At 42.9% G+C, this 26,854-nt stretch overlaps 2 protein-coding genes across 15 annotated transcripts in view; one reads left to right on the forward strand and one right to left on the reverse strand.

Annotated features, from left to right (window-relative positions):
- NME8 (NME/NM23 family member 8) overlaps positions 1-14,033 on the reverse strand; it is a 99,324-nt gene extending 85,291 nt beyond the window's left edge. For 8 of the 14 annotated variants that reach the window (XM_023250219.2, XM_045052205.1, XM_045052204.1 and 5 more), the window contains exons 1-6: positions 13,897-14,033; positions 13,144-13,183; positions 13,007-13,064; positions 12,701-12,807; positions 6,269-6,340; positions 1,400-1,516 (exon numbers count right to left, since the gene is read on the reverse strand). In XM_023250219.2, coding sequence (XP_023105987.1) covers positions 1,400-1,516; positions 6,269-6,340; positions 12,701-12,807; positions 13,007-13,064; positions 13,144-13,176 — 387 coding nt within the window. In that variant the 5' untranslated portion in view covers positions 13,177-13,183; positions 13,897-14,033. Of the gene's footprint in view, positions 1-1,399; positions 1,517-6,268; positions 6,341-9,622; positions 9,710-12,409; positions 12,501-12,700; positions 12,808-13,006; positions 13,065-13,143; positions 13,184-13,764; positions 13,855-13,896 lie in introns of those variants that run through there. The other 6 variants (XM_045052211.1, XM_045052213.1, XM_045052212.1 and 3 more) reach the window with 6 other exon arrangements.
- LOC102900638 lies at positions 13,345-18,658 on the forward strand. The gene is made up of 4 exons (XM_045052630.1): positions 13,345-13,382; positions 13,653-14,144; positions 17,709-17,846; positions 18,119-18,658. Exons 1-4 carry the CDS (start codon positions 13,345-13,347, stop codon positions 18,162-18,164), a joined length of 714 nt encoding a protein of 237 aa, XP_044908565.1. The 3' UTR covers positions 18,165-18,658.
- The last annotated feature ends 8,196 nt before the right edge of the window (positions 18,659-26,854 follow it).

A 26,854-nucleotide genomic window follows, 5' to 3' on the forward strand; every position in this document is an offset into this window, starting at 1 on the left:
AATGTTTTTAAGCCTTGTCTTATTGTTTGTAACTCTCTCATAGTATTTCTTGAGATTCCCATTCAAGATGCCAACATAGAAGGCTCCTGAACTTACCTCCTCCCATAAACACGCCAAATCTACAGCTATATACAAACAAATTTCCTCTGAAAGAAACCAGAGAAAGCCTGAGCAACTCCTACCCATCTGGTAAACGAGGGGGAAAAAAACCATATTGAAATGGGTAGGAGAGCTTGAGATACAACTCGACCATAAACTTCACCCCCACCACAGGGACACACCATTGGGAGGGAACAACCAGCATCTCCCTGAGGAGTGAAGGGTTTGGACTCAACATATAATGCCCCAGATTTTAAGACTTCCAACTGAGAGACGGGTCCCCAAAATGCCTGGCTCTGAAAGCCAACTGGGGCTTGTGTCCATGAGTCCCAGGGGGTCACCGTAAACAAACAGTTCTTAACAGGCCAGTAAGAACAGGCTGTGGCCATCCTATCAAGGCTCAGGGTACCAGCAGCTCAATGACATGGTCAATTTTTCTCTGAAAGAAGCCTATTTGAAACTCTTGAAAGCTGTAGCCTGGGAGTCAAGCTCCTAAACTAACACAGAACTAGCAGCTGACTGCAATCCTTTCTGGAGACCAGGGAGGCCAGCAGGCGCCATCTTTGTACTTTCTCTCTGCCCGGATCCAGGTGGCTGATATCCACATGAACATGGCTTGAGCACACACTGGCACCCCACCCCAAAAGAACACATCCTTTTATAGCCTGGTTCTGGCAGCCAGCAGAGCTAGCGTTCATGGGTTCAGCACACCCGGCAATGGATAAACCATCCGTACAGAAAATCAGTGAGAAAACACTGGACTTAAACTATATGTTAAGCCAGATGGACTTAACATTTTCAACACATTCCATTCAAAAGCAGCAGAATATACATTCTTCTCAAGTGTACATGGAACATTCCCCAGGATAGATCATATGCTAAGCCGTATCAAGCATCTTTTCTCACCACAATAGGAAACTAGAAATCAGCTATAAAAAGAAAACTGGAAAATTCACATATCTGTGGAGATTAAACAGGTTACTGAACAACCAATGGGTCAAAGAAGAAATCAAAAGAGAAACTAAAAAATACCTGAGACAAATATTTAAAAAAAAATACCTGAGCCTGGGTGGCTCAGTCAGTTGAGCACCAACTTCGGCTCAGGTCATGATCTCAGTCCATGAGTTTGAGCCCCACGTCAGGCTCTGTGCTGACAGCTCGGAGCCTGGAGCCTGCTTCAGATTCTGTGTCTCCCTCGCTCTCTGCCCCTCCCCCACTCATGCCCTGTCTCTCCGTCAAAAATAAACATTAAAAAAAAATTTTTTTTAAGAATAAAATAGTCAGTAATCTAAAGTATTACCTGAGGGCGAACCATTTCACCTGCTTCAATTTTCCTCTCCTCATCAATCAAGTTAATAATTTTTTGATTAACAAGTGGGGCATTTGCACCAATGATCTTGGCAATAATTTTGCCATTCTATAAGGGAAAAGAAAGCATAAAGTAAACTCATTTTCAGGATAAATCTGGAATTCAACTTGACTAAGTCACCCCATGTGGCCTCACACCCCCATCAATTCTTTTTAGCTATTACAATTAGCCATTTTAATCTTTTTTCTTCATATTTATTTATTCGTTATTCATTTTGAAAGACAGAGTGAGAGAGAGAGCAAGCGGGGAAAGGGAAGGGGAAAAAAAAGAGGGAGAGGGAGACTGCATGCTCTGAATACATACTGTCAGTGCAGAGCCCGACGTGGGGCTCGATCTCATGAACCACGAGATCATGACCTGAGCTGAAATCAAGAGTTGGACACTTAACCGACTGAGGCACCCATGCACCCCTGCAATTAGCCATTTTAAAATAAAGTATTAGTGATGTAAAAGTACGTCTTGATTTAAAAATCCCAGCTCTTTGAGTTCTGCTTCCACGTTGCCTGTCCTCTTTCAACCAAAGGCAAGGCAGCCCTGAATTACATTCAACAGTTCTGTACAGGCCTCCCAACCTTGCCTTCTCTAATTATTATTGACACTATGCCCCCTTTCATCCATCTTTCAACGTATATTTACTAAAATCTGTCTACTGGCACAATACCAGGCATGATGGCATGGAATGGCAGTCCTGGTACATGGCCTAATTACATCACAAAAAAGGAGGGGAAAAAAACCAACACAGACAAAATATGTAAAATAACAATCATGACAAGTACCACCAAGAGAGGTACAAAGCACTGGGAGTATCTACAAGTATTTGTCATGGTCAAAGAGATCAGCAAAGTGCCTACTGATATCAGGGTTAAAATGTGTAAGATGGGTAAGAGATAAGTAGGCAAAATGGAAAAGAAAGAGTATTCTAGACAAAAGGGATAGAGATGCAAAGATCCTGAGGCCAGAAGGGAATATGGCAAATGTGAAGGCCAGCTGAGAAAGTGAGGGGATGCCTGGAATGAGAAAAGGCCCAACAGTGAAGGGGAACCAGACCATGCAGAACCTTGTGGGTCGTGGAACAGCACAGCCTTTAACCTAAATGCAGTGGGAATCCTTAGGCATCACTTAAACAGAGGCAGTGACCACAATTAGAACCGTTATTTGTAAAGATCCTTTCACCTACCATGTTTAGAGTTAGAAGGGAGCAGGAGAAGATGTTTGTATACAAAGTAGGGCTATCCTAGAGGTGATGATGAGAGAGATGATTGCTCAGTCTATGGCTGTGGTGACGGAGATGGAAAGAACGGAAAGATGCAGATGAGTGTGAGAAAGACTTGGGTAATGAAACTGACAGGTCCAAGGTCTGGAGTGTTTTGGGTGTGATGTTTTTGTCAAGAAAGTAGATAAATTAAGATGTTAAGCACCAAATGAGGTGACACTTAGAAGACCACATTTCCTGGGGGATGGCGGGGGGGCGGGGGGCAGGTCTGGTGTTGGACCAGTCCCTTGTGAGATGCCCTTGAGACACCCAAGAAGGATGTCAGAACACCAGTTGCATACACACCTCTGGAGCTCAAAGTCTAGGAATCGGCTGAAGATGTAAACTTGAGTTCTTTATATACAGGTGGAGACAATGGAAACTGTGTGGAGACAATTTTCTAAGGAAGGTATTAGCATGATAAGATCAAAATTTACTGGCTGAATAAAGAAACGTAAACCTGCGGGGCACTTGGGAGGCTCAGTCAGTTGAGTGTCCAACTTTGGCTCAGGCCATGATCTCCTGGTTCACGAGTTCAAGCCCCATGTCGGTCTTTGCACTGACAACACAGAGCCTGCTTCAGATTCTCTGTCTCCCTCTCTCTCTGCCCCCACCCCTGCTCATGCTCTCTCTCTCTCTCTCTCTCTCTCTCTCTCTCTCTCTCTCAAAAATTAAACATTAAAAAAAAATTTTAAAGAAAGGTAAACCTGGAAAAGTGATGGAGGGGAATAGCATCTAGGTAGGCAAAAGGGAAACCAAGTAACAAAGCCAAAAGAAGCCAATGTTTCAAAAAGGAGGGCATGGCCACCACACTCAATACATGTGAGAGGTACAGAATGATAAATCTCAAAGTGTCCGCGTATTTAACAACAGGCTGGTAAGTGGGTACATTGGCAACAGCAAATTTGCTTGAATAATCAGAAGGCAGATTGGATGGGTTGAGGAATTCATGGAATGTGAAAAAAAAGTGGAGTAAAACTAAATATGCAAACTCTTCTGAGAAATTTAGCTATGAGGTAAAAAAGGTGGGTGATAGCTGGAGAGGGGTGTGGCACCAAAGAAAGTATTACTTTTTAATTGGAAATATTGAACCATCTTCAAAGGACATTGAGAGGATCCAGGTGAGAAAGGCTTAAATAAATACTAGCATTCTAGTTACCATTCCCCACTAAAAGGAACTTTCCAACAATTCTGGGGGCCTTCTAATGCGCCTTGCAAAAACCTTTCCTGCGGAAAGTTGCTGAAATGAATTTCTTGTCAGCTAAGGGTGGGGAGCAATACAAAGAGCCCCTGTGGGGACATTTTTTTTTTTTTAAACAAGGGATGATGTGATGGGGATTGTGTGCTCACAGACTAGATTCTTAGATAAAGGATTATAGGTGTGGTTATTGCAAGGAGCGATAAAATCTGAGGCATAACTACATGAGCAACTGCTTGAGGTACATTGGAGAAAAGTTTACGGGCAGTTAGGGCGTCAGGAATTGAGAGGCCAGGGTATTGGGCAGGTTGCCAATGTGGATGCTGAAGTCCCTGGGGTGACGGCAGGACACGGGTTTGAAAGGAAGCCTTTGAGGCACACGCCAAAGTCCTCAGTCATCGACAGAACTGATTTGAAGTCCAGTAAATGACAGGAGTGCGGGTGGGGGGGAGAGGAGGTTTAGCCAAATAGCTAAATTAGCAAGGAAAAGACCTCTAACTGGCAAGGAAAAGCAAGTTATCAAAGTAAGAAGAAGTAAAGGGAATACCAATTCTACTTCTGGCCTCAAGACACATAATCTGAGACACCAGTCACCACTCTGGGCTGCAGAGAAACGTGTCCTAAGTTAGGAGCCAGATTTAAGGTAAGTCAAGGAAATGCAGCAAAGCCCCAGAGTCACGACTAAAGAGCCTAGGAAGTGTGCTAAGTGCTTCTCTCAATTCCAGACATCACACAATGAAAGGATTTGTGAGCGTTGTGGGGAGAACGGGGAGAACTGAGTCAGGAAAAGAAAATTCTGAGCATTAGAAGGATGAACACTGCACGATTGGACTCCTCCTCCTGGGACTGATTGCAGATAAGAGAGCCCAGATAACTGGGCTGGATGGTCCAGTCAAGGAGGGTGGGCCTACTGAACAGGCCTGACTAACCCTGCAGGGTGATGATGGCGGTCCCAGAGCTCCAGCCTCTATGTGGCCTTACCCCTGGCCAGTCTTCCTCGGTTCCATGTTCCTAACTGCTACTGCTACAAGTCTCCTCACTGTTCCTAATACTAGCCCACCAATCCCATCTCTGGGTGTTACCCACTCTGCTTCCAAAACTTTGTCTAGGCCCAGGGTCAACGAACAGTGACCCAGCACAGAGACTGCATTTTGACAAAGCTAAAAAGACTTACTATCTGACCCTTTACAGAAAAAGCCAGCTGATGCCTCATCTAAATCATCAAATCCTACATGTCCAACTGAGAGCAAGATCTGAAGGCAATGTCTAATATTCAATGAACCTAGGAATTCAATTCCTTGAAATAGTTGCAAGGGACTTATTTAACAGAAGCAAAAAGTTATATGCAAGAAATGATTTTTTTTAATGTTTGTTTATTTCTTTTGAGAGAGAGAGAGCAGGGGAGAAGCAAAGAGAGAGGGAGAGAGAGAATTGCAAGCAGGCTCCACGCTGTCAGTGCAGAGCTTAACACGGGGCTCCATCTCATGAACCATGAGATCATGGCCTGAGCCCAAATCAAGAGTTGGGCCCTTAACCAACTGAGCCACCCAGGCGCCTGTACCCAAGAAATGTCTTTAAATAGCTATTTCTAATACAAAAAAAATAATAATAATCGAAGTATCCAATAGCAGAGGAACAGTCCAAGCCCTCCCTGGGAAGCCTTTCCTTACTATCCCCACTTCTCGGGTTCTGCAGTAGCTACACTCCAGGCCACATAACTTAGCTTTTAACTGTATATACGCTCCTTCTAGAAAATAGCCCTTACCATGTCTTCCTGATTATTAAAGTTGTATTTCATCACAGAATATTTGGAAAATATTAGAAAGTATAAAGAAGAAAACTCAAATATTGCATCCTTCTCCCATACATAGAAAACCGCTATTAACAATTTGGTGAATACTCTTCCTGTCTTCCTTCTACACATTTCTACATACAGAGATCAAAGCAACATATATTATAAAATAGTGATCATATAGGTATTTCCTTGTATTTCTATACACGAATACTTACAACCAATTCTCTCCTACTGCATATCTAGGAAATTTCTCATTTTTCACTCCTGTAAATAATCATTCAGCATACCAATTTCTGATTATTTCCTCAGGAAAGGTAAATACCGTCTTATTTTTCTCTTTCCTGATAAACTCAGTGTGTGGTAGTCTGACCTCCTCAACCCATTACAGGCTTCTAGAGGTCAGGTTACCAAATATATTAATAGACAAGGAAAGACAGGCAAAAAAAAAAAATCGGCAATTATTATCATCAGAAAATAATAGTACCATGGTAATTTTACAATATTTAACTGTAAATTGGAATCTGATGGTATATTTTGGATGATGAAGATACTTACAACACTAAAGAGAAAAACAGGTTCACATTTATCTCTAAATGACTGCAAAGTTACAATGTTGTCAGCTTCTGCCTGAAAAAAAAAATATATGTTATATAATAATAAAAGCAGCTATATCCAGGTCATGAGATACACAAGGTTGAAAACAATGCAGATCACATAAAGTTTTTATTGTGATGTTTCCTACAGCATTTTCTGAGGATGTCACATGTGTTCTCAGGATCAAACCGTACACACTAGTGACTCAGGCCGTGGGTCAGGTAGCCTCAACCTTACTTCTCACTGCTCACCTCTGTGGTACCCAGCCTGTGGCTCAACTCACCTACTTCCATTTGTCAAACACACCCACGCTTCCTCCCTCCTCACCAGCTCTGGCCCTCCCTTTTCCAACCCAGGTCAAGTGTCCCTCCTCCAAGAATCCTGTCTTGCTCCCTCCTGCTGTAAATCCTCTCCTGCTCCACCCGGAACTTTCCTGCCTCCTTTGGGGGCTCCAAGGTCCCTTTCAGCAATGCACCGCCGGCATATGGGCCTGTCTCACTTCTTTCGATCAGATCTACGAGGTTTCATCTTCCTCTTTGCACATCACCCTCGTTCTGCATCGGTCACGGAGCTTACGGGGACGTCCACTCTCACCACTGTTATTTAACATGACACTAGAGGTCCTAGCCTCAGTAATCACACAACAAAAAGATACAAAAGACATCCAAAGCAGCAAGAAGGAGCCAAACTTTCACTCTTCACAGATGACATGACACTCTATGTAGAAAACCTGAAAGACTCCACCAAAGCCTGCTAGAACTGATACACAGATTCAGTCAAGTTGCAGGATACAAAATCAATTGCATTTCTATCCACCAATAATGAAGGAGCAGAAAGAGAAATCAAGGAATCCATCCCATCTACAATTGTGCCAAAAACCATAAGATATCTAGGAATAAACTTACCCAAAGAGGTGAAACAGCTAGACTGTGAAAACTATTAAACACTTATGAAAAAAACTGAAGAGGTTCCAAAGAAATGGAAAGACATGCCATGCTCATGACTGGAAGAACAAATATACTATCCAAAGCAATCGACACATTTAATGCAATCACTATCAAAATACCAACAGCATTTTTCACAGATCTAGCACACATAATCCTAAAATTTGTATGGAACCACAAAAGACCCCAAATAGCCAAAGCAATCCTGAAAAAGAAAAAACTGGAGACATCACAATTCTGGATTTCAAGCTATATTACAAAGCTGTAGTCATCAAGACGGTATGGTCCTGGCACAAAAACAGACACATAGATTAGTGGAACAGAACAGAAAACCCAGAAATGGACCCTTTGTCATCTTTGACAAAGCAGGAAACAATATCCAATGGGGGAAAAAAACGTCTCTTCAACAAATGATGTTGGGAAAACTAAACAGCAACATGTAGAAGAATGAAAATGGACCACTTTCTTATACTATACACAAAAACAAATTCAAAATGGATAAAAGACCTAAATGTGAGACAGGAAACCATCAAAATCCTAGAGAGGAACACAGGCAGCAACCTCTTACTAGATACGTTTCTGGGAGCAAGGGAAACAAAACCAAAAATGAACTATTGGGACTTCATGGAGATTAAAAACAAACCAAACAAACAAAACAAAAAACTTCTGCCGAGTGAAGGAAACAATCAACAAAACTAAAAGGCAACCCATGGAATGGGAGAAGATATTTGCAAATGACATACCTGATAAAGGGTTAGTACCCAAAATCTATAAAGAATTTATCAAACTCAACCCCCCGAAAAACAAATAATCCAGCTAAGAAATTGGCAGAAGACATGAACAGAGATTCTTTCAAAGAAGACATACAGATGGCTAAAACACAAATGAAAAGACGATCAACATCACTCAGCATCAGGGAAATACAAAAACAAAAAACAAAACCCACGAGATACACCTCACACCTGTCAGAATGGCTAAAATTAACACCACAGGATGTGGAGAAAGGGGAACCCTCTCAACACTGTTGGTAGGAATGTGAACTGGTGCAGCCACTATAGAAAAAAGTATGGAACTTCCTCAAAAAGCTAAAAATAGAACTACCCTATGACGCAGTAATTGCGCTAGTAGGTCTTTATCCAAAGGATACAAAAATACTGATCCAGAGGGATATGTGCACCCTGATGTTTACAGCAGCATTACCAACAATAGCCAAATTCTGGAAAGAGCCCAAATGTGTCCATCAACCATCGACTGATGAATATTCTCAGCCATAAAAAAGAATGAAATCCCGTCATTTGCAACAATGTGGGTGGAGCCAGAGAATATTAGGCTAAGCGAAATAAGTCAGAGAAAGACAAACACCATACGATTTCACTCATATGTGGAATTTAAGAAACAAAACAGATGAACATAGGGGGAGAAAGAGACAGGGAGAGGCAAACCAGAAAACAGACTCTTAACTATAGAGAATAAACGGAGGGTTGTTGGAAGGAGCGGGATGGGCTAAATGGGCGATGGGCATGAAGGAGGGCCCTTGTTGTGTTGTATGTAAGTGACGAATCACTAAACCCTCCACCTGAAACTGATATTACACTGTACGTTAGCTAATTTGAATTTAAATAAAAACTTGGGGGAAAACAACAAATTTCAAGCTGTTGTGAAGTGATCAATAACTGTATATTAAATATTATTGTTTTCCTCCGTATTAACATAGCATCCCTTGGCCAGCTGTCAGATCATTTGGTAGGGTCTTCTCTAAGAGATGGTTTTTGCAACCTAAGGCAATTGTTTTCAAACTGGGATTTCTGCAAGTTCCTCAACCACTGGGAAGAAGCCAAGAGAGGGTCTCAGCCCTGTCAGCCAGAGGCACTGTGTTGTAATATATTTTTTTTTTAAAGCATGCTGGAGTCTATGTTTCTTTTTCTTTTTTTAAAGCTTCCACAGTTTAGAAGAAAGAAAAGGAAGGAGGTAAAAGTTACTAATCTAGAATATTAAAGGACAGAAGTTAAAGATTATATTTAAAAGTAGCTTAAGACACCTGGGGGGACTCATTTGGTAGAACATCTGACTCTTGATATCAGGGTTGGGAGTTCAAGCCCCACCCTGGGTACGGAGCCTACTTAAATCAATAAATAAACAAATAAATAAATGTAGTCTAGGTATCATTATTACAATGTTCATATTGTAGTAAAGTATTAGCAATTAAAGGATTTAATAATATTATTAAAAACTAAAATAAAGAGTATTACTGAATTTATATATATATAGATAGGTACAATGTTAGTACAAGTCTTCAAGTCTTTTAAAAGGACACATAACAAAAAAACCAAAAAAACAAAAAACAACAACAAAAACAAAAAACTGTACTGACCATTTAGCTTAGGGTGACTTCAATAGGTAATCAACCTCATAGGTCACTCCCAATGGCGGTTTCAAGACTATATTAATTTTTGTCATCCTTTCAGGGAGGTCATAGCAAGAAAACAACATTAATTTATATGAATGTCCTATTGTTGAGTGCGCTCAAACATAACAAGAAAAACCATTCGGCGATGACGCACAAAATTTTTTGTTGTTAAATTCAACAGATGCTAGTGTTATGAGTGGTAATCTGAACATATTTTGGAAAGAACTTACTAGCCCTTCCCAGTGGGATGGCTACAGTAATAGAACAGATTCCTTGTGGAGGAGGCTGAGGAATTCTGGCTGGCTGGGGTACAATGGGAGGTCACAGTCAAAGTCGCTGGGGTTGGGAGGAAGCACTGTTAGGACCTGTATCCTCACACAGCTCTGAGCTGAGCTGAAACGGGAGCCCAACAAACTATGTGATCTAATTCTCCTTCCACCCCCACCCCTCTGCCTCCACAGCCATGCCGGGTTCACACATATTGCCCAAGTTGGTTTCTACCCAGACTCTACAAACAAAGAGGAATTTAACGCCTCTAAACCACCTGGGAACACAGCATCAAGTTACACCTTCTCCGTGTCTAAGGACTTCTTGCCTTGCCTTCCTATGTCCAAGTTCCCTTGCAGGTAGCCTGACAGGTGTGCAGGGGGCCTGCCTTGTTGTTGGTGTCTCCCTACTGACCCCAATTTCCTTTTAGACACTGAAATTTTCCCGTGATTCCTAGCCCATGAACTTGCACTCCTACCACTTCCAGACAAACTTCTCTACTGCCAACTGCCACGACTCAAGAATTTTCCAACCCTTGGGGCGCCTGGGTGGCGCAGTCGGTTAAGCATCCGACTTCAGCCAGGTCACGATCTCGCGGTCCGTGAGTTCGAGCCCCGCGTCGGGCTCTGGGCTGATGGCCCAGAGCCTGGAGCCAGTTTCCGATTCTGTGTCTCCCTCTCTCTCTGCCCCTCCCCCGTTCATGCTCTGTCTCTCTCTGTCCCAAAAATAAATAAACATTGAAAAAAAAAATTTATAAAAAAGAATTTTCCAACCCTTGATTCTCCATGACCCATTTGCCAGCTGTTAGAGCCTTCTGAAATTGTCCTTTAACTTCTTATACCAACCCCTTGTCTATTGTATGTGGCAATTCCCATTAGACCCCATTCTCTGTCCTGTCAACTCCATTTCTCCTCCCTGCCAAGGATCAAATCTCAAATCATATTCCAGATCCACTCAGGGGGCTCAGAGTGAAGCAGGCTATTATGGATCACCACCCTTTCAAAAACTGTAACACTCTTATTTCAGAAGACAAAGTCAACCTCTGGACAAAAAGATTTAAAAATTATATATAGGGGTGCCTGGGTGGCTCAGTTGGTTGGGTGACCGACGTCGGCTCAGGTCATGATCTCACAGTTTGTGAGTCCGAGCCCCGCATCAGACTCTGTGCTGACAGCTCAGAGCCTGGAGCCTACTTCGGATTCTGTGTCTCCCCCTCTCTCTACCCCTCCCCTGATCACGCTCTGTGTCTCTCTGTCTCTCAATAATAAACTTTAAGAAAAAAAAAAGAGTCAGATGCTTAACCAACTGGGGCACCTAGGTGGCACCCCTTGACTATACATTTTATTAAATTAAATTAAATTAAATTAAATTAAAAATCAATTTTTCTTGGGGCGCCTGGGTGGTTCAGTTGGTTGAGCATCCAACTTTGGCTCAGGTCATAGTCTCTTGGTTTGTAAGTTCAAGCCCCTCTTCTGGGGCTTGAAGTTCAAGCCCCTCTGCTGACAGCTCAGAGCGTGGAGCCTGCTTCAGAATCTGTGTCTCCCCTTCTCTCTCTGCTGCTCCCCCCACTTTCACTCTGTCTCTCTCTCAAAAATAAACATTAAAACAATTTTTTTAATTAAAAAAATCAATTATCCTGGGGTACCTGGGTGGCTCAGTCGGTTAAGCATCAGATTCTTGATTTTGGCTCAGGTCATGATTTCACAGCCATGAGATAGAGCCTTGTACTGGGCTCTTCACTGAACATGGAGCCTGCTTGAGATTCTCCCTCTCCCTCTCTCTCTGCCCTTCCCCTCACTTGAGTATGTGCACACATGTGCATTCTGTCCCTCTAAAAAAAAAAAAAAAAAAAAAAACAAAAAAGTATAGTAAAAAAAGTAGATTCACATACCCAAGTTGTTCCAAACAACTTAAAAAGTTTGATAATCTCTGAATTATCAGTTTTTTAATTTACGTTAATTAAAATTAAAAACTCAGTTCCTCGGGGTGCCTGGGTGGCTCAGTAAATTAAGCACCCGACTTCAGTTCAGGTCATGATCTCACGGTTTGTGAGTTTGAGCCCCACGTCAGCCTCTGTGCTGACAGCTCAGAGCCTGGAGCCTGCTTCAGATTCTGTCTCCATCTCTCTGACCCTCCCCTGTTCCTGTTCTCTCTCTCTCTCAAATATAAAAAATAAAACATAAAAAAAAATTCAGTTCGTTAGTCACAGTAGCCACATTGCAGGGCTCAAAAGCCACTTGTGTCTAGTGGCCACCATATTAAACAACAAAGCTCTAAGCAGTTGCTAACTTAATGTGGATAAATTGAAGCCCAATAAGTTTAGCTGTAATATTTTAATCCCTCGTCACACATGGGTGGGAAGTGAGGGGGAAAATCACTACCATTGGGATAATTAGTAACTGGGTAATTAAGTGACTGGAGACCTTCCCAATGCTACCCCTTAAACAGCATTTGCGGCTTTTATTATAAAAGACATACACTCACCATACAGTTGGGTGAAAAGAAACAGGTCAATAGACAGACCGACGTTTTTATACTTTTCCAATGTCCACACCCATGGTGAACAATTTCAATACTAGAGGAATGGGATAAAAATCATGATTGTTCAGATCATTTCAGATCTGGTAGAACTAAATATATAGTAAAACTGCCAAGTAAATATTGTCCATTTTGAAAAGCTGACAGGTTGTTTAAATTAAGACAGTCCTTAAAGACAACACTGAAATATTTGAAAGTATCAAGAAAATAATGGTTTAATGGAAATGACATCCTTACGACAACGAAATGCAGAAGTTCATCTTCGTTCAGTTCGTTTTTCAGTTTTCTGAATAAAGGTTGCATTGCTTTGCAAGGTCCACACCAGGCTTGGTAAACATCTATCACTGGAAGACGAGAACATTTATGAAAAAAACAGAGTCGAAGAATCTAGAATAGCCGCTTATCCCAATGCTGGGGCAGGGGCAAGGGCACAGATGAGCAGGTTTTTACACTGTTAGTGGGGAGGCACACTCCGTGTTGGGGGTGGTGACAGGTGCCCTGGGCAGAACTCCAAATGGCTGGACAACAGGGGAGCCCCAGTACCTGTTAGGCCTTTGTTCTGCAACATCTCATCCCACAGGCTTTGACTATTAACGACTGTCTGCAAAAAGGAAGGCACTGTAAAGAGGTCCCCAAGTGCCAGCGCACCAAGTAAAGACCGTTGGTAATGTCATACTCACCTGTAACTGGATTTCTCGCTTTTTGCTTGCCATTTATCCACTGTCACATGAAAAAAGGGAAGAAAAACAGAAAATGTTTAAGAGGAAATTTATATGAAGTTATTCTCTATGCATTCAAAGAGGCATCTTAATGGACCATAGAAATTTTCCTTCGGCAGTATTGAATTACACCACTCCTCTTTTCTGGGGAGAGAGGAGCCAATGCCACTAAAAGATTCCTCGCCAACTGGCTGCATCAGGCATACTGTCTTACTCTCCCAATAACCCTGAGGCAAGGCGAGGAGGTACAGTTTCTTAAAAGGGCTCTGTTTCCCTATAGTGTTATGGAGTGTCCTCTCCCCATTTCCATTTGCACACGAGTTAATTGCCTTTGACCGGACTCGTGGATCCCACTCCAGGGAGGTTTAATTTTCAGGACGAGACTACTAGTGTTCTTGAGCACAACGTAAGCTTTCCGCAGCGTGAAACCAGTGAGGCCCAAACGCCACGCCCCCCCCCCCATTCCGTAGTGTCACGGGCGCGCAGTGGGTGACAGCAGACCCCAGCACAAAACAAAGGAGTGGCCCAGGGCATGGAAACTACATCCCAGCCAACGGTGCCGAATTCTCCAACAAGCCTTACACAGAACAGAGCCTCCTCTCAGCTACACCGCGCGTTTATACGAAGGGGAAGGAACAGTCCCTGGGGATCCCAACCAGCTGTCTGGACGAGGCCCGTGACCTTTGTGAGCACAGCTCCGACAGGTCCGAGTACCTGGGCGCGGAACAGGTGCCCCGCTCCGAAGAGCTTTCAGCCCGCGCAGGTCCTGCGGAAGAGGCTGGACACGGTCCCCGGGACCGCCCCGCAGGAGGCGTGGCCAACGTCTGCACCGCCCCTCCAGGGCCGCGAGACTGGCCCTCCCCCGCGGGGGCGGTGCCTCGAGGCTCCCTGGACTCTGCGCGCAGGCCCAGGGCGGCGAAGCGCGCCCGCCCTGGAACCGCCGGTTTCCTGCGCTTCCCGAGGTGAGACCCCCCTGCCCGGTGCTGCTGCGCCTGCCCGCTGAGTCTCCGGGCAGCGCCCTCCGCTGCGGGTGCGTTTGCCACTTGCAGGTTTGATCGCAGCTCTCTTGGGCTCGACGCCTTCCACCGCGGGGCCTGATTTACAGCATAAAATGTGTGCTCCTCAGGTTGGAGTGGAAGGCTCTCTGAAGCCCAGCCTCAGCCTGTCTCCAACATCGGCACCTATCCTGGCTCTTCTCCTCCTCTTCTTTCTTTGCCTTCTCCTTCTTCTATTATTTGGAAATAATTTTAGACAGAGCTCCCATACACCCTGGCACGACCAGATCAATAGGCTTATTGGAAGGATGAACTAGGGTATCTACCATGATTAGTTTTGAAATCTAGTCAGTTAATAAACGACTACTTTCAAATCGGAAAAAAAAAAAAATGCTAACTTCCCTCAAGTTTTATTAGTTTCCTACAATGAATACTTTTCAGAGATAATGTTTCTGAGCCATCCTTAGCCACCCTCTCTCCGGTGGTCTTGCTTTTTTTCCCCCATTGCCCCGGTAATGAAGTTCTTTCTCTTCACCATTCGTCAGAGTGAGATTGGCTCTATTTTGAAAAATAGGGTGAGTGGCTGGCTTGATCTGGGAATTTTTTGTGTCCACTTTTTACTGGGGAAGAATTCTCTAGTAATGTCTATGGCTGGAGTATAGGTTGTGTGCATAACTTCCCTGTTCTTAGCAAGTTTCACGTGGGTCGCTCTGTTCTACCGAGGTGGCATCTTTCTTGTGACCTTTTTATTTCTGTGGTTTGCAGGAGAAATAACTACCAGTACTCCCTACTAGTGTTCATCTCAGTTCTGAGCAGCCTGTGGGAACACACCTCCCATCAGCCCTGCCACACTCACTGTTTGTCTTTCCAAAATGCTTAGCTGTTTCTTGATGTTAAGCTGTTAGTTACCTGATTTCTGGAGTCCATCTCACAAGTTTTTGTGGTTTCAGCCCAGAAAGCCATCTGGTAAACCTCTGGGGAACCTAAGTTTTCCTGTGGACTCCTGTTGACAGACAACAAAACAGGTGTCACAGAGGAGGTGTCACAGACTTTCCTCTTTAGGGATCTCTTTCTAATGCCAAATAGTGGGTTGGACCAAAGAACAACTCAGGGTCAATTTATTGACAACCTGATCTGGTGAAATAGTAGTTACCAGAAATATGTGACAGTGACAGTCCTTTTAAAATGCCAGATGGTGATGTTCAGGGATATTATATATACTTCATGTGTATCCTTAATAGGGGAACATCCTATTAAGAAACCATTCTATAAGTAATCCTGCTCATCTATTTTGTTCACTCCGGGAATGAGGATCCTGTCTACAAAGGTCCATGGTATCCCTTCACCTTTTAGTTATTTCCTGCATCCCAAGTATGCCCACATTGGCTGGAAATCTTTTGTTAATAAAATGTTTTGCTTACCCAAAAATACATCATTGAGCCAGCACCTACATAAAGATTTTAGCAGGTGCCACAAATGTTCATGCACTAATTTCAAGCAAACTCTTCACATACTTTTGCTATTTAAGGGAAAACATCATTGATACATCAAGAAGTTCCGGTCTATTCTGAAATAAGCACAAACATTTACCAACGATCAAGACATGCAAGGCAAAAGGTGAAATCAGGTTTTGAAACATCATTCCCATTAACTGCAAGAAGCTTAAATGTTGAAGCTTTGAAACATAAACTTGGTGAGCTTTTGCCTTGGGTCTTTCCAGAATGGACTTCAAGGACAAATGCACTCTGACAATGTTACTTATAAGGGATTGTGATGATTCTGGAACAGTACAGAAGATCCCACCGCATACTAATGCATGTAGGCTTTATAGGAAAACTTCTCAAAGTTTAAAATGGGAAGGTTTGGGGACACCTGGGTGGTTCAGTCAGTTGAGCGTCTGACTTCGGCTCAGGTCATGATCTCACAGTTCGTGAGTTTGAGCCCCGTGTCGGGCTCTGTGCTGACAGCTCAGAGCCTGGAGCCTGCTTTGGATTCTGTGTCTCCCTCTCTCTCTGCTCATCCCCTCCCCCTTTCTCTCTCCCTCTCTCTCTCTCAAAAATAAACACAAAAATTTGTAATAACTGACTGGGTGGCTCAGTCGGTTAAGCGACTGACTTCGGCTCAGGTCATGATCTCACGGTTATGGGTTTGAGCCCCACGTCAGGCTCCATGCTGACAGCTCAGAGCCCAGAGCCTGCTCTCTCTCTACCCCTTCCGCACTCACACTCTGTCTCTCTATCTCTCTGTCTCTTGAAAATAAACATTAAAAATTTTTAATAATAAAAAGAAATAAAAAATAAAATGGGAAGATTTACAACAGATGAATGACATAAAAAGGCTGCAATTCTTAAGTAATAATAATAAAACTAATGTGACATCGGTGTGACAATTGGAATAAATGTAGTTGGGGAAGTGAAACCAGAGATAATAAGATCGAAGTCCATTGCAGCAATCCAGGAGGGCTGGGCTAAGGGCCAAAGTGAAGGCAGAGATCACAGATAAGGGGCAAAAAAGACTTAGGAGACATTTGGTGTTAGTATCAACAGGATCTGGGAAGTAGCACTTCGCAGGGATGAGCAAGGAGGAGAAACCACAGAAAACTCTATAAAGTTTCCAATTTCAATGAGTGAATAATGAGGGATGTAAAAAGAGCTATCAGAACGGGAGGGAAGATCACGAGTTCAGGGATTTTAGGATGACAAAGTGGAAGGAGAAGACTAATGAGTCCAACCATTATTGACAGTTAAATCAGGGTTATTATGATCCATGTAATTAGTGAATCCCAAGGGAACAATAGGGCAAAAGTCCTTGAGTAATAGCAGGATGAAGCTTGCTCTGCATGATCAGTAATTTATGAATATATAATGCTTCCTACCTTAGGGCTTTTTCTAACTGCCCCCTCATACATTTTTGTGTGTGTGAAATTCCCATGAGGCAGTATTGGGTAGTGGGGGGTCTTTGTGACCTTGGTCAGGTTTCTTAACCTCTCTGTAGTCTGGTGTTGTTACTGGAGATAATAATAGAACCTATTTAATCACTTTTGTGAGGATTCAATGATTTAAATAATACATAAGGCTCAGAACAGTCTAAGGCTTATGGTACACATGCAATAATTGTTATCTATTGTCAGGCAGAGATATAAAGCTAAAATATTTCAATTAGCACTCCTGTGTGGACACCTTATACATCAATCTATCTAAAACCTGCCAAAGTACCTTTCCACAAAGATTTCTATCACTGTTAAATTGAATGGAGACTACTGCTCTAAAGAAAATGCATCAAAGTTAAAAAAAAAAAAATCCTCCCCCTACTACAGGTGTATAATTGACCTTGTGATAATGATGTACTTAGCTCCTGCATCATTTCTTCTTAAGGGGGTGCCATGCTTTCTCCTGTAATCTACTTGACATTTCTACCCTAAATGGCCCAATGGAAAAATCATGTGGAAATAGAAACTTGAAGTCCAATTTCAAGACACATGCGCACATGTAATAATTAGTGAATTTTTTTTTAATTCTCCCCCAAATCTAGAATGAGTTGGAAGGATTTTTCACAGAGGGTGATGGAGTTACATCGGAACCCCTTGCTGGATTCTTCAGTGCTCTGGTGTGACGTTGTCCTGGCTGAAGCTGAACCTCTGGCCTTGTTCACAGGGAAATGGGGAAGGTGGTGAGTCCTCCTTATGGATGCGTACGTGGCCATGTTTACCTTTTGATCTAGCACCCCGATGATATTACTGTCAACATCCCTGCCTCTGCTCCCCACCTCACTATTTGTTTGACCCTGTTGATATTCATGACATCTTTTCTTTCATGAGAAGGGCAAGAGGACATTTGAGTTGGGGTAACCCAAGACAATGGAGAGAATGGGAGCTTCCATTTCCACTCTGCCCTAAGGAATAGATTTGAGTTCTCATGAGATACCAGCCACCTTTGTTGCAGGAAACAGGATGCACCTCACATGGACAAACTGGAGAGGCGTGAATAAACGTACTCCTTCCAGAGATGTGAGCAGCAATGAAGAAGCCAATAATGGATACTGATGAAAGCAGACTAGCAACACCACATCCAGGCATGAAGGAACAAAGGGAAGAAAGGACCTTAATGGAACCCAGGGACAGTGGGGCCACTCAGCAGGAGCTGTAGCCTAGAAGGTCTGCAGGCCATACTGGAATTGTGAAGACAAAGCAAGGAAGGGGTAGAAAATAAATGCCTCATCCTCACTCCTCCCTCTGGATGGACTCTCCTACTGGTAACTCCCAGTGGTCAAATCCAACCAGGAGCCCACTCTGATCAGGGCCAGCCTCCCAGTGCTCAGAGAAGGGCAAGGTAGAGAAGAACGGCAAATAAAACAACATATAGGGTTAGAGAAGGGGCAGAAACATATAGGAATGTCTGTCCAGAGACTTTTTTTTTTTTTAATTTTTTTTTTTCAACGTTTATTTATTTTTGGGACAGAGAGAGACAGAGCATGAACGGGGTTGGGGCAGAGAGAGAGGGAGACACAGAATCGGAAACAGGCTCCAGGCTCTGAGCCATCAGCCCAGAGCCCGACGCGGGGCTCGAACTCACGGACCGCGAGATCGTGACCTGGCTGAAGTCAGACGCTTAACCGACTGCGCCACCCAGGCGCCCCATGTCTGTCCAGAGACTTAAGAGATTCCAGACATGTTAGCCTGAGCTAACAGAAATATGAAAGACAGTTTGTGAGACTCTGGGCCTAGGCAGAACTGCTTTGTGGGTCAGCCAAGGAAGCGTAGCTGGATTTGGAGAGAAGACCATTCGTTCCGTCCAGCCTTGGAGTCCAGCAGAGCTCTTGCGTTTCAAGGACCGTAAATGCTGGAGGCATCAGAGAATCTGGGGCACAGACATTAGAGATCTTGTGCCACTCTGTGGGAAGAAGATTTTGCCAACCAGGAGCGTGTGGTGGCTGCAGCTGATGGTCCCGTGTCTGGACTCACAAGAGGAAGGCTTCCTGGCCCTCAGCTCTGGGGACTGGAGCAATCATAAGTCGCTTAATAAAAACATACGTAGTATTTTTCTATGTCTTGGGTCATACATTGTATTAGGGTTCTGCACAGAAACAGAGCCAATAGTATACATATGGAGAGAGAGAGATTGATTATGAGGAATTATGGAGGCTGAGAAGCCCCGCTATCAGCCCTCTGCAAGTGGGAGACCCAGGAAAACCAGTGGTTAATTCAGTCTGCATCCCGTTTTTCATCCTGCCCAGTTTGAAGGCAGGAGAAAATGAGATGAGATGTGCCGGATTAAGCAGCGAGGCAGGAAAGAAAGGGAGTATACTCCTCTCTCCTCTACCTTTTGCTCTGTTCAGGCTTTCAACAGATTGGATGGCGCCCACCCACCTTGAAGAGAGCAATCTACCCAGTCCACTGACTCAGATGCTAGTCTTGTCTAGAAATACCCTCACAAACACCCCCAGGAAATAATATTGTATCTGAGTACCCCGTGGTCAGTGAAGTCGACGTACAGAATTAACCATCACACGCATGCTTAAAGGATTTGAGTTTTTGGGTTTTTTTTTTTTTTAATTTGTCTTAGTTTAAGTGTCACTTATGTAGATCCATGGAGACCAGCTACACACTTACGCGAGAAAGAACACCTGGTGTGGAACTGACAGAGATTGGAGCAAAGGAGATTCAAAGGAGGATTCCTCAAGGAGATGGGATCTGAGCACTTACCCCAAGGAAGGATCACTTTTGGAGCACCCAAATGCTTACCTGTAAATTTTTTTAATGTTTATTTATTTTTTAGAGAGAGAGAGAGAGAGAGAGACAGAGTGTGAGTGGGGGAGGGGCAGAGAGAGAGGGAAGCACAGAGCCCCAAGCAAGCCCCAGGCTCTGAGCCGTCAGCACAGAGCCTGACACGGGGCTCGAACTCATGAACTGGAGGTCATGACCTGAACCGAAGTCAGACGCTTAACCAACTGAGCCACCCAGGAGCCCTACCAAATGTTTATCTGTGACACAGAGGCCTCTGACGGCTGAGATCAGGGATGGTCGTGGGACAACCGGGGAAAATGGGACTCTGTTGGGAATGTCCACGCTACACCATCCCACAAACATTGTAGGGCATCTGATTCCATGGTTGTCTATCATTTGTCCTTCTCTTCCCAATATCTACAAAGATGTTCAAAATAATAACATTCCAGTATTGAAAATTTGCACTTGCAGGGCATTGCTATTTGCACCTTATGAAATACCACTTAATTTGTATATCAGCTCACTGAAATAGGATCTCTTATTCCCATTTTGCATCGGAGGAAAATGAATTTCAGAGAGATACAAGGCCAATGTCCTGTAAGAAAAGAGACCTCAGGTACATCTCTAGATGATCTCTGGATGATCCAGATCTGGGCTAATATATTAATATTAAATATTAATATTAATATTAATATTAAATAGCCATGAGCCATGTATGGCTGCTGAGGTGCAACTACTCAGAATCAGGATGTGCGACAAGTGCTAAATACAAACCAGATTTTGAAGGGCTTCCTATGGATAAAAGAATGCGAAAAATCTCATTAATAATTTTTATGCTGATTACCTCTTTAAATGATAACATTTGGGATAGAATGGGCTAAAGCCTATTCTTAAATTCAACTTCACCTTTTTCTTTTTCCTGTTTTAATATGGCAACTAGAAAACTTTAAATTACATATGTGGCTCACCTTGGTGACACACATCATATTTCCACTGGGCAGCACTGATCTAAAATTTCATTTGTGGTGAGTCATCTATTGTCCCAAGCTGCATAACGAGTTGCGCCCCAAATCTAGTAGCTTAACGCAATCATTTCATTATATCTCTCCATTGCATGGGTCAGGAATTCAGGCGCAGGGTTGGGTGGGCAACTTCTCTGCACCAGGTGATGTGGACTGGGGTCACTTGGTGGTATCCACAAGGCAGCTGGGTGGTCTGGAGGGCCCAAGCAGCTTCATTTGCACATCTGTGCTTTGGCTGGAAGGCTGGGCTCCTCTGGGCTCCTCTCTCCTTCATCTCCATGTAGTCGCAAACATCTCCAGGTATTCTCCCAGAGAAGTCGAACTTCTGGGACTGTTCAGGCTTCAAGAGCTAGTGTTCCACGTGGCAGGGAAGGGAGGCTTCCGACCTCTTTAGGCTTCCTTCTGGAAACTGGCAGTGTCATTTCTCCTGTGTTCTGTTTGTTGACACAGTCACAAATTCCACTCACAGGGAAGGGTGAGGGACAGAGATTCCACCTCATGATGGAAGCCATGTCAAGAACTTGTGTCCATTTTTAATCTAGCAAGTTAATCTAGGGCGGTGATTCTTTTTTTTTTTTCAATATATGAAGTTTATTGTCAAATTGGTTTCCATACAACACCCAGTGCTCATCCCAAAAGGTGCCCTCTTCAATACCCATAACCTACCCTCTCCTCCCTCCCACCCCCCATCAACCCTCAGTTTGTTCTCAGTTTTTAAGAGTCTCTTATGCTTTGGCTCTCTCCCACTCTAACCTCCTTTTTTTTTTTTTCCCCTCCCCCATGGGTTTCTGTTAAGTTTCTCAGGATCCACATAAGAGTGAAACCATATGGTATCTGTCTTTCTCTGTATGGCTTATTTCACTTAGCATAACACTCTCCAGTTCCATCCACGTTGCTACAAAGGGCCATATTTCATTCTTTCTCATTGCCCTGTAGTACTCCATTGTGTATATAAACCACAATTTCTTTATCCATTCATCAGTTGATGGACATTTCGGCTCTTTCCATAATTTGGCTATCGTTGAGAGTGCTGCTATAAACATTGGGGTACAAGTGTCCCTAGGCATCAGTACTCCTGGATCCCTTGGGTAAATTCCTAGCAGTGCTACTGCTGGGTTATAGGGCAGGTCTATTTTTATTTTTTTGAGGAACCTCCACACTGTTTTCCAGAGTGGCTGCACCAATTTGCATTCCCACCAACAGTGCAAGAGGGTTCCCGTTTCTCCACATCCTCTCCAGCATCTATAGTCTCCTGATTTGTTCATTTTGGCCACTCTGACTGGCGTGAGGTGATATCTGAGTGTGGTTTTGATTTGTATTTCCCTGATGAGGAGTGATGTTGAGCATCTTTTCATGTACCTGTTGGCCATCTGGATGTCTTCTTTAGAGAAGTGTCTATTTATGTTTTCTGCCCATTTCTTCACTGGGTTATTTGTTTTTCGGGTGTGGAGTTTGGTGAGCTCTTTATAGATTTTGGATACTAGCCCTTTGTCCGATATGTCATTTGCAAATATCTTTTCCCATTCCGTTGGTTGAAGGGCAGTGATTCTTATACTTTAGCTCACCTCAGAATCACCTAGAGAGGTGTTACAACACATTATCATTGGGTCCCACATCTAGAATTTCTGAATCGGTAGGTCTCAGGTAGAGCTCAAGAAGTTGCATTTTTTTAATGTTTTTTTTAATGTTTTTTTTAATGTTTTTAATGTTTTTTAATGTTTTAATGTTTTTTTAAACATTTTTTAATGTTTTAATGTTTAGGGACAGAGAGAGAGGGACAGGGGATCCCAAGCAGGCTCCACGCTGACAGCAGAGAGCCCATGAGGGGCTTGAACTCACGAACCATGAGATCATGACCTGAGCTGAAGTTGGACACTCAACCAACTGAGCCTGAGCCATGCAGGTGCCCCAAGAGTTTGCATTATTAATAAGGTCCCAGATGCTGCTGCTGCTAGTGATGGTCTGGGAATCACATCTGGAGCACCAGGAATCCATACATCAGTATGACCAACAAACAATCCCTGCCCACGCTGTCCCCTTTGCAATCTTCCCCCTAAACCACCCCAATGCATTTCCATAGAGTATCATTATTTTCCTATTCTTCAGGGACATAAGTAAAGCTTATACGATACCAGACACAGTTCTTATTGACTCAGAGAACAGGCGAGGATGTGCTTGTCACCATGCACGACTGGAGCAGGCAGGAACTAACTAGTGGATTGTAAATGTCAGACACGAGTGCCTTAAGTGGCAACATTGCACAGGTGTAAATAACTCACTTACTGCATTTGCTACCTTTGGCTGCATAATACATTATTCTGAAACTTACTAGATTCAGACAACACACATTTATCATCTCATAGTTTTATGTCAGGAATCCAGGAACAGATAAACCGAGTAGTTCCGGCTCGGGATCTCTCATGAGACTCCACTCAACACCAGCCAGGGCTGGCATCACCTCAAGACTCAAGTAGGAGAGGATCTGCTTCTGAGCTCATGCCAGGTCTACCGGCAGGTCTCAGAAGATCCACTTCCAAGCTCACTCATGTGGCTGTGAGAAAGTCTTGATTCTCTGCCATACGTGCTTCCATGACATGGCAGGTGGTTTCCTCCAGGGTGAAGGAATCCAAGAGACAGCAAGAAAGACAAAGAGTGCCAAGGATGGAAGCCATAGTCTTTTTATACACTAACATTGGAAGCGATATCTCATTTCTCTGCCCTCTTTACTTCCTAAGAAGTCAATAGTCCATAACAGGGGAGATGACACAGGGGCAGTAATATTAGGCAGGGACCATTAGAGGCCGTCTTAGCTCTGCTGTCCGCGATATTAAAAGGAATTCGTAGAACCCAACAGAGTGGTAAGTTGAGTACTGACTGTATCCTAAAGTTACACAATCAATCACAATCAATCTTGAAGTTACTTAGGACATTACCATATCCCCTTAAAAAGTGACTACATTTTTTAAATTTTATTTTAGAGAGAGAGAGTGTGCATGAGGGGGGAGAGGGAGCAGAGGGAGAGAGAGAGAACCTTAAACAGGCTCCATGCTCAGTGCAGAGTCCAACACGGGGCTTGATCTCACAACTCTGAGATCATGATGTGAGCTGAAATCAAGAGTTGGAAGCTTAACTGACTGAGTCATTCAGGTGCCCCCAAAAGTGATATTTTTTTTATTTAAATCCAAGTTAGTTAACATAGAGTGTAATAATAATTTCAGGAATAGAATTTAGTGATTCATCACTGACATATAACAACCAGTGCTCATCTGGAAAAGTGCCCTCCTTCATGCCCCTTGCCCATTTAGCCCACCCCCAACCCAACACCTCGACAGCAACCCTCAGTTTGTTCTCTGTATTCAAGAGTCTCTTACGGTTTGTCTCACTCTCTGTTTTTATCTTGTTTTTTATTCCCTTCCCCTATGTTCATCTGTTGTGTTTCTTATATTCCACATAGGAGTGAAATCATATAATATTTGTCTTTCTCTGACTGACTTATTTCGCTTAGCCTAATACAGTCTAGTTTCATCCACATGATTGCAAATGGCAAGATTTCATTCCTTTTGATGGCCAAGTAATATTCCATTGTATTGTATATACCACATCTTTATCCATTCATCAGTTGATGGACATTTGTGCTCTTTCCATACTTTGGCTATAGTTGATAGTGTTGCCAAAAACATTGGGGTGCATGTGCTTCTTCGAATCAGCATTTTCTGGGTCTATTTTTAACTTTTTGAGGACCCTTCATACTGTTTTCCAGAGTGGCTGCACCACTTTGCATTCCCACCAGCAGTGTAAAAGTGTTCCTCTTTCTCTGCATCCACAACAACATCCATAGTTGCCTGAGTTAATTTTAGCCATTCTGACCAGTGTGAGGTGGTATCTGAGTGTGGTTTGGATTTGTATTTCCCTGATGATGAGTGATGTTGAGCATCTTTTCATGTGTCTGTTGGCCATCTGTGTGTCTTCTTTGGAGGAGTGTCTATTCATATCTTTTGCAATTTCTTCACTGGATTATTTGTTTTTTGGGTGTTGAGTTTGATAAGTTCTTTATACGTTTCGAATACTAACCCTTTATCTGATATGTCATTTGCAAATATTTCTCCCATTCTGTCAGGTGCCTTTTAGTTTTGCTGATTGTTTCCTTGGCTGATTACATATAAGTGCACCACTATTTATCTTGTTCTGTGACAGCAGGATTATAAAGTGGTTCTCCTATAGTATTTTAAAGTATTATTAGTAATTATAGAATAATAATGACAAGTTATTATAGGCAAAAAGAGGAATAAGCATCCATTTAGTTACTGACTTAATAATGACACAAAGTATGAGATTAACATTGACCAATAGCATCTAAGCCTCTAAAATTTATTTTTCTATGAATCAACATTTTAGGTCTATTTTTAAGTTATTTGCACAAAGTTGCCCCTGGATTAGGAGAGTAAGTAATATTATCCTGAGTATGGGATGTCAGGCACTATGCCATTGTTTAACACCTGTTGCTAACTTGTTTCAGCTTTACCAAAACCCTATAGCATAGGACAGTGGGGATCAGAGATTATAAATACCTCATCCATGATTCCATAGTTACTAAAAAGTTTTGAATCCACATGCCCAGATTATTCCAAAACTCTTTTGTGTAAACTATGCTGCCTTGTCAACCGTAAGGGTTTGGTTATTTGAGTCAGTAAATTTAATATCAAAGGTAGCATTGTTATAAGCAAATCACAAGGGCATGTCAATTTCTTTAAAAAAATTTTTTTTAACATTTATTTATTTTTGAGAGAGAGGGAGAGAGAGTCAGAGCATGAGCCAGGGGGGGACAGAGAGGGAGGGAGATACAGAATCTCAAGCAGGCTCCAGGCTCTGAGCTGTCAGCACAGAGCTCAACACAGGGCTCGAACTCACGAACCATGAGCTCATGACCTGAGCTGAAGTTGGACACTCAACCTACTGAGCCACCCAGCCACCCCAGAGCATGTCAATTCCTATATCAGGTAAGTATCAGTTACCGCAATAAAAATAACAAAGACGGCCCACTTGGATTCTACTTATCTCAATCCAAGTTGGTTGTCTTGGTTATTTTTATTGATTTTAACTGATACCAGAATTGATTTTCATTATATAACACTACTTGGTCATAAAGGGTGCCTTGAACAAGGTTAAGAATAGTCTCACATTCTCAAAGGTTTGGGCTGTAATATAGTCTGCCAGCATGCTTAGACTAAGTCCAGATGCTTTCCACCTTTTCCAATTTCTTTTTCTGCTTAACAGATCCATGTCTGGAACGGATCTGGGAGGCATTCTGTTTCCTGAGTCCCTACTAAGTCTTAGTCAGAATCAAACCATATTAATGCTCAATTAATCCTGAAAGGACTTCCTCTAAGTCATTTGACTATCTAAGCTGGTTCTTTCCTCTAAATACCATGGCCAGCAGCCATAGCTTTACTATCAGTCATTTTCAAGAGGCATGTATCTCAGGTTGAGCATCGGTTGAATAAGTTAAGTCTCCTACAGTCCATATCTTCAGGTTCTCTGGACCTTGAGTAGATAGTTTGGAGACGGAGGGAAATAACATTCTAAGATCAAAGCCCAGCAAGAGCAAATGCAAAGAGAACAGCCTGGATTACTGCATAGAGAAAGGCAATAGTTGTGCTTAGCAGAAGCATCTCCTGAAAAAGGGGTAGGAGTTGAGTGTTGAAAGGATTTTGGGGGTCAACATGTGTAGAGCTATGGAAATTGAATATATTCTATAGTTAATGGAGAACAGATCGTCGTTCTCTCAGAAGAGGGGACACTGTCAATCTTCTACCTTTTCATGGAAAAACAATTTTGGTGATAATTAAGAGCAGAGCATTGAAACATTTGGAATCATGGTAGCAGTCATTCATTTGAAACTATTTTGTCACAATGGTAAAAAGCTGATTACAAAG

This window comes from Felis catus, chromosome A2, assembly GCF_018350175.1.
Source record: "Felis catus isolate Fca126 chromosome A2, F.catus_Fca126_mat1.0, whole genome shotgun sequence".
NCBI classification, from domain to species: Eukaryota; Metazoa; Chordata; class Mammalia; order Carnivora; family Felidae; genus Felis; species Felis catus.

Bases quoted from the DNA above. Each gene is read 5' to 3' on its own strand.
- LOC102900638 (XM_045052630.1), top strand. From the start codon at position 13,345: ATGCCACTAAAAGATTCCTCGCCAACTGGCTGCATCAG. The intron at 13,383-13,652 runs GCATACTGTCTT...CCCATTCCGTAG, and splicing joins TCGCCAACTGGCTGCATCAG to TGTCACGGGCGCGCAGTGGG. The intron at 17,847-18,118 runs GTGAGTCCTCCT...CCTTTGTTGCAG, and splicing joins ACAGGGAAATGGGGAAGGTG to GAAACAGGATGCACCTCACA.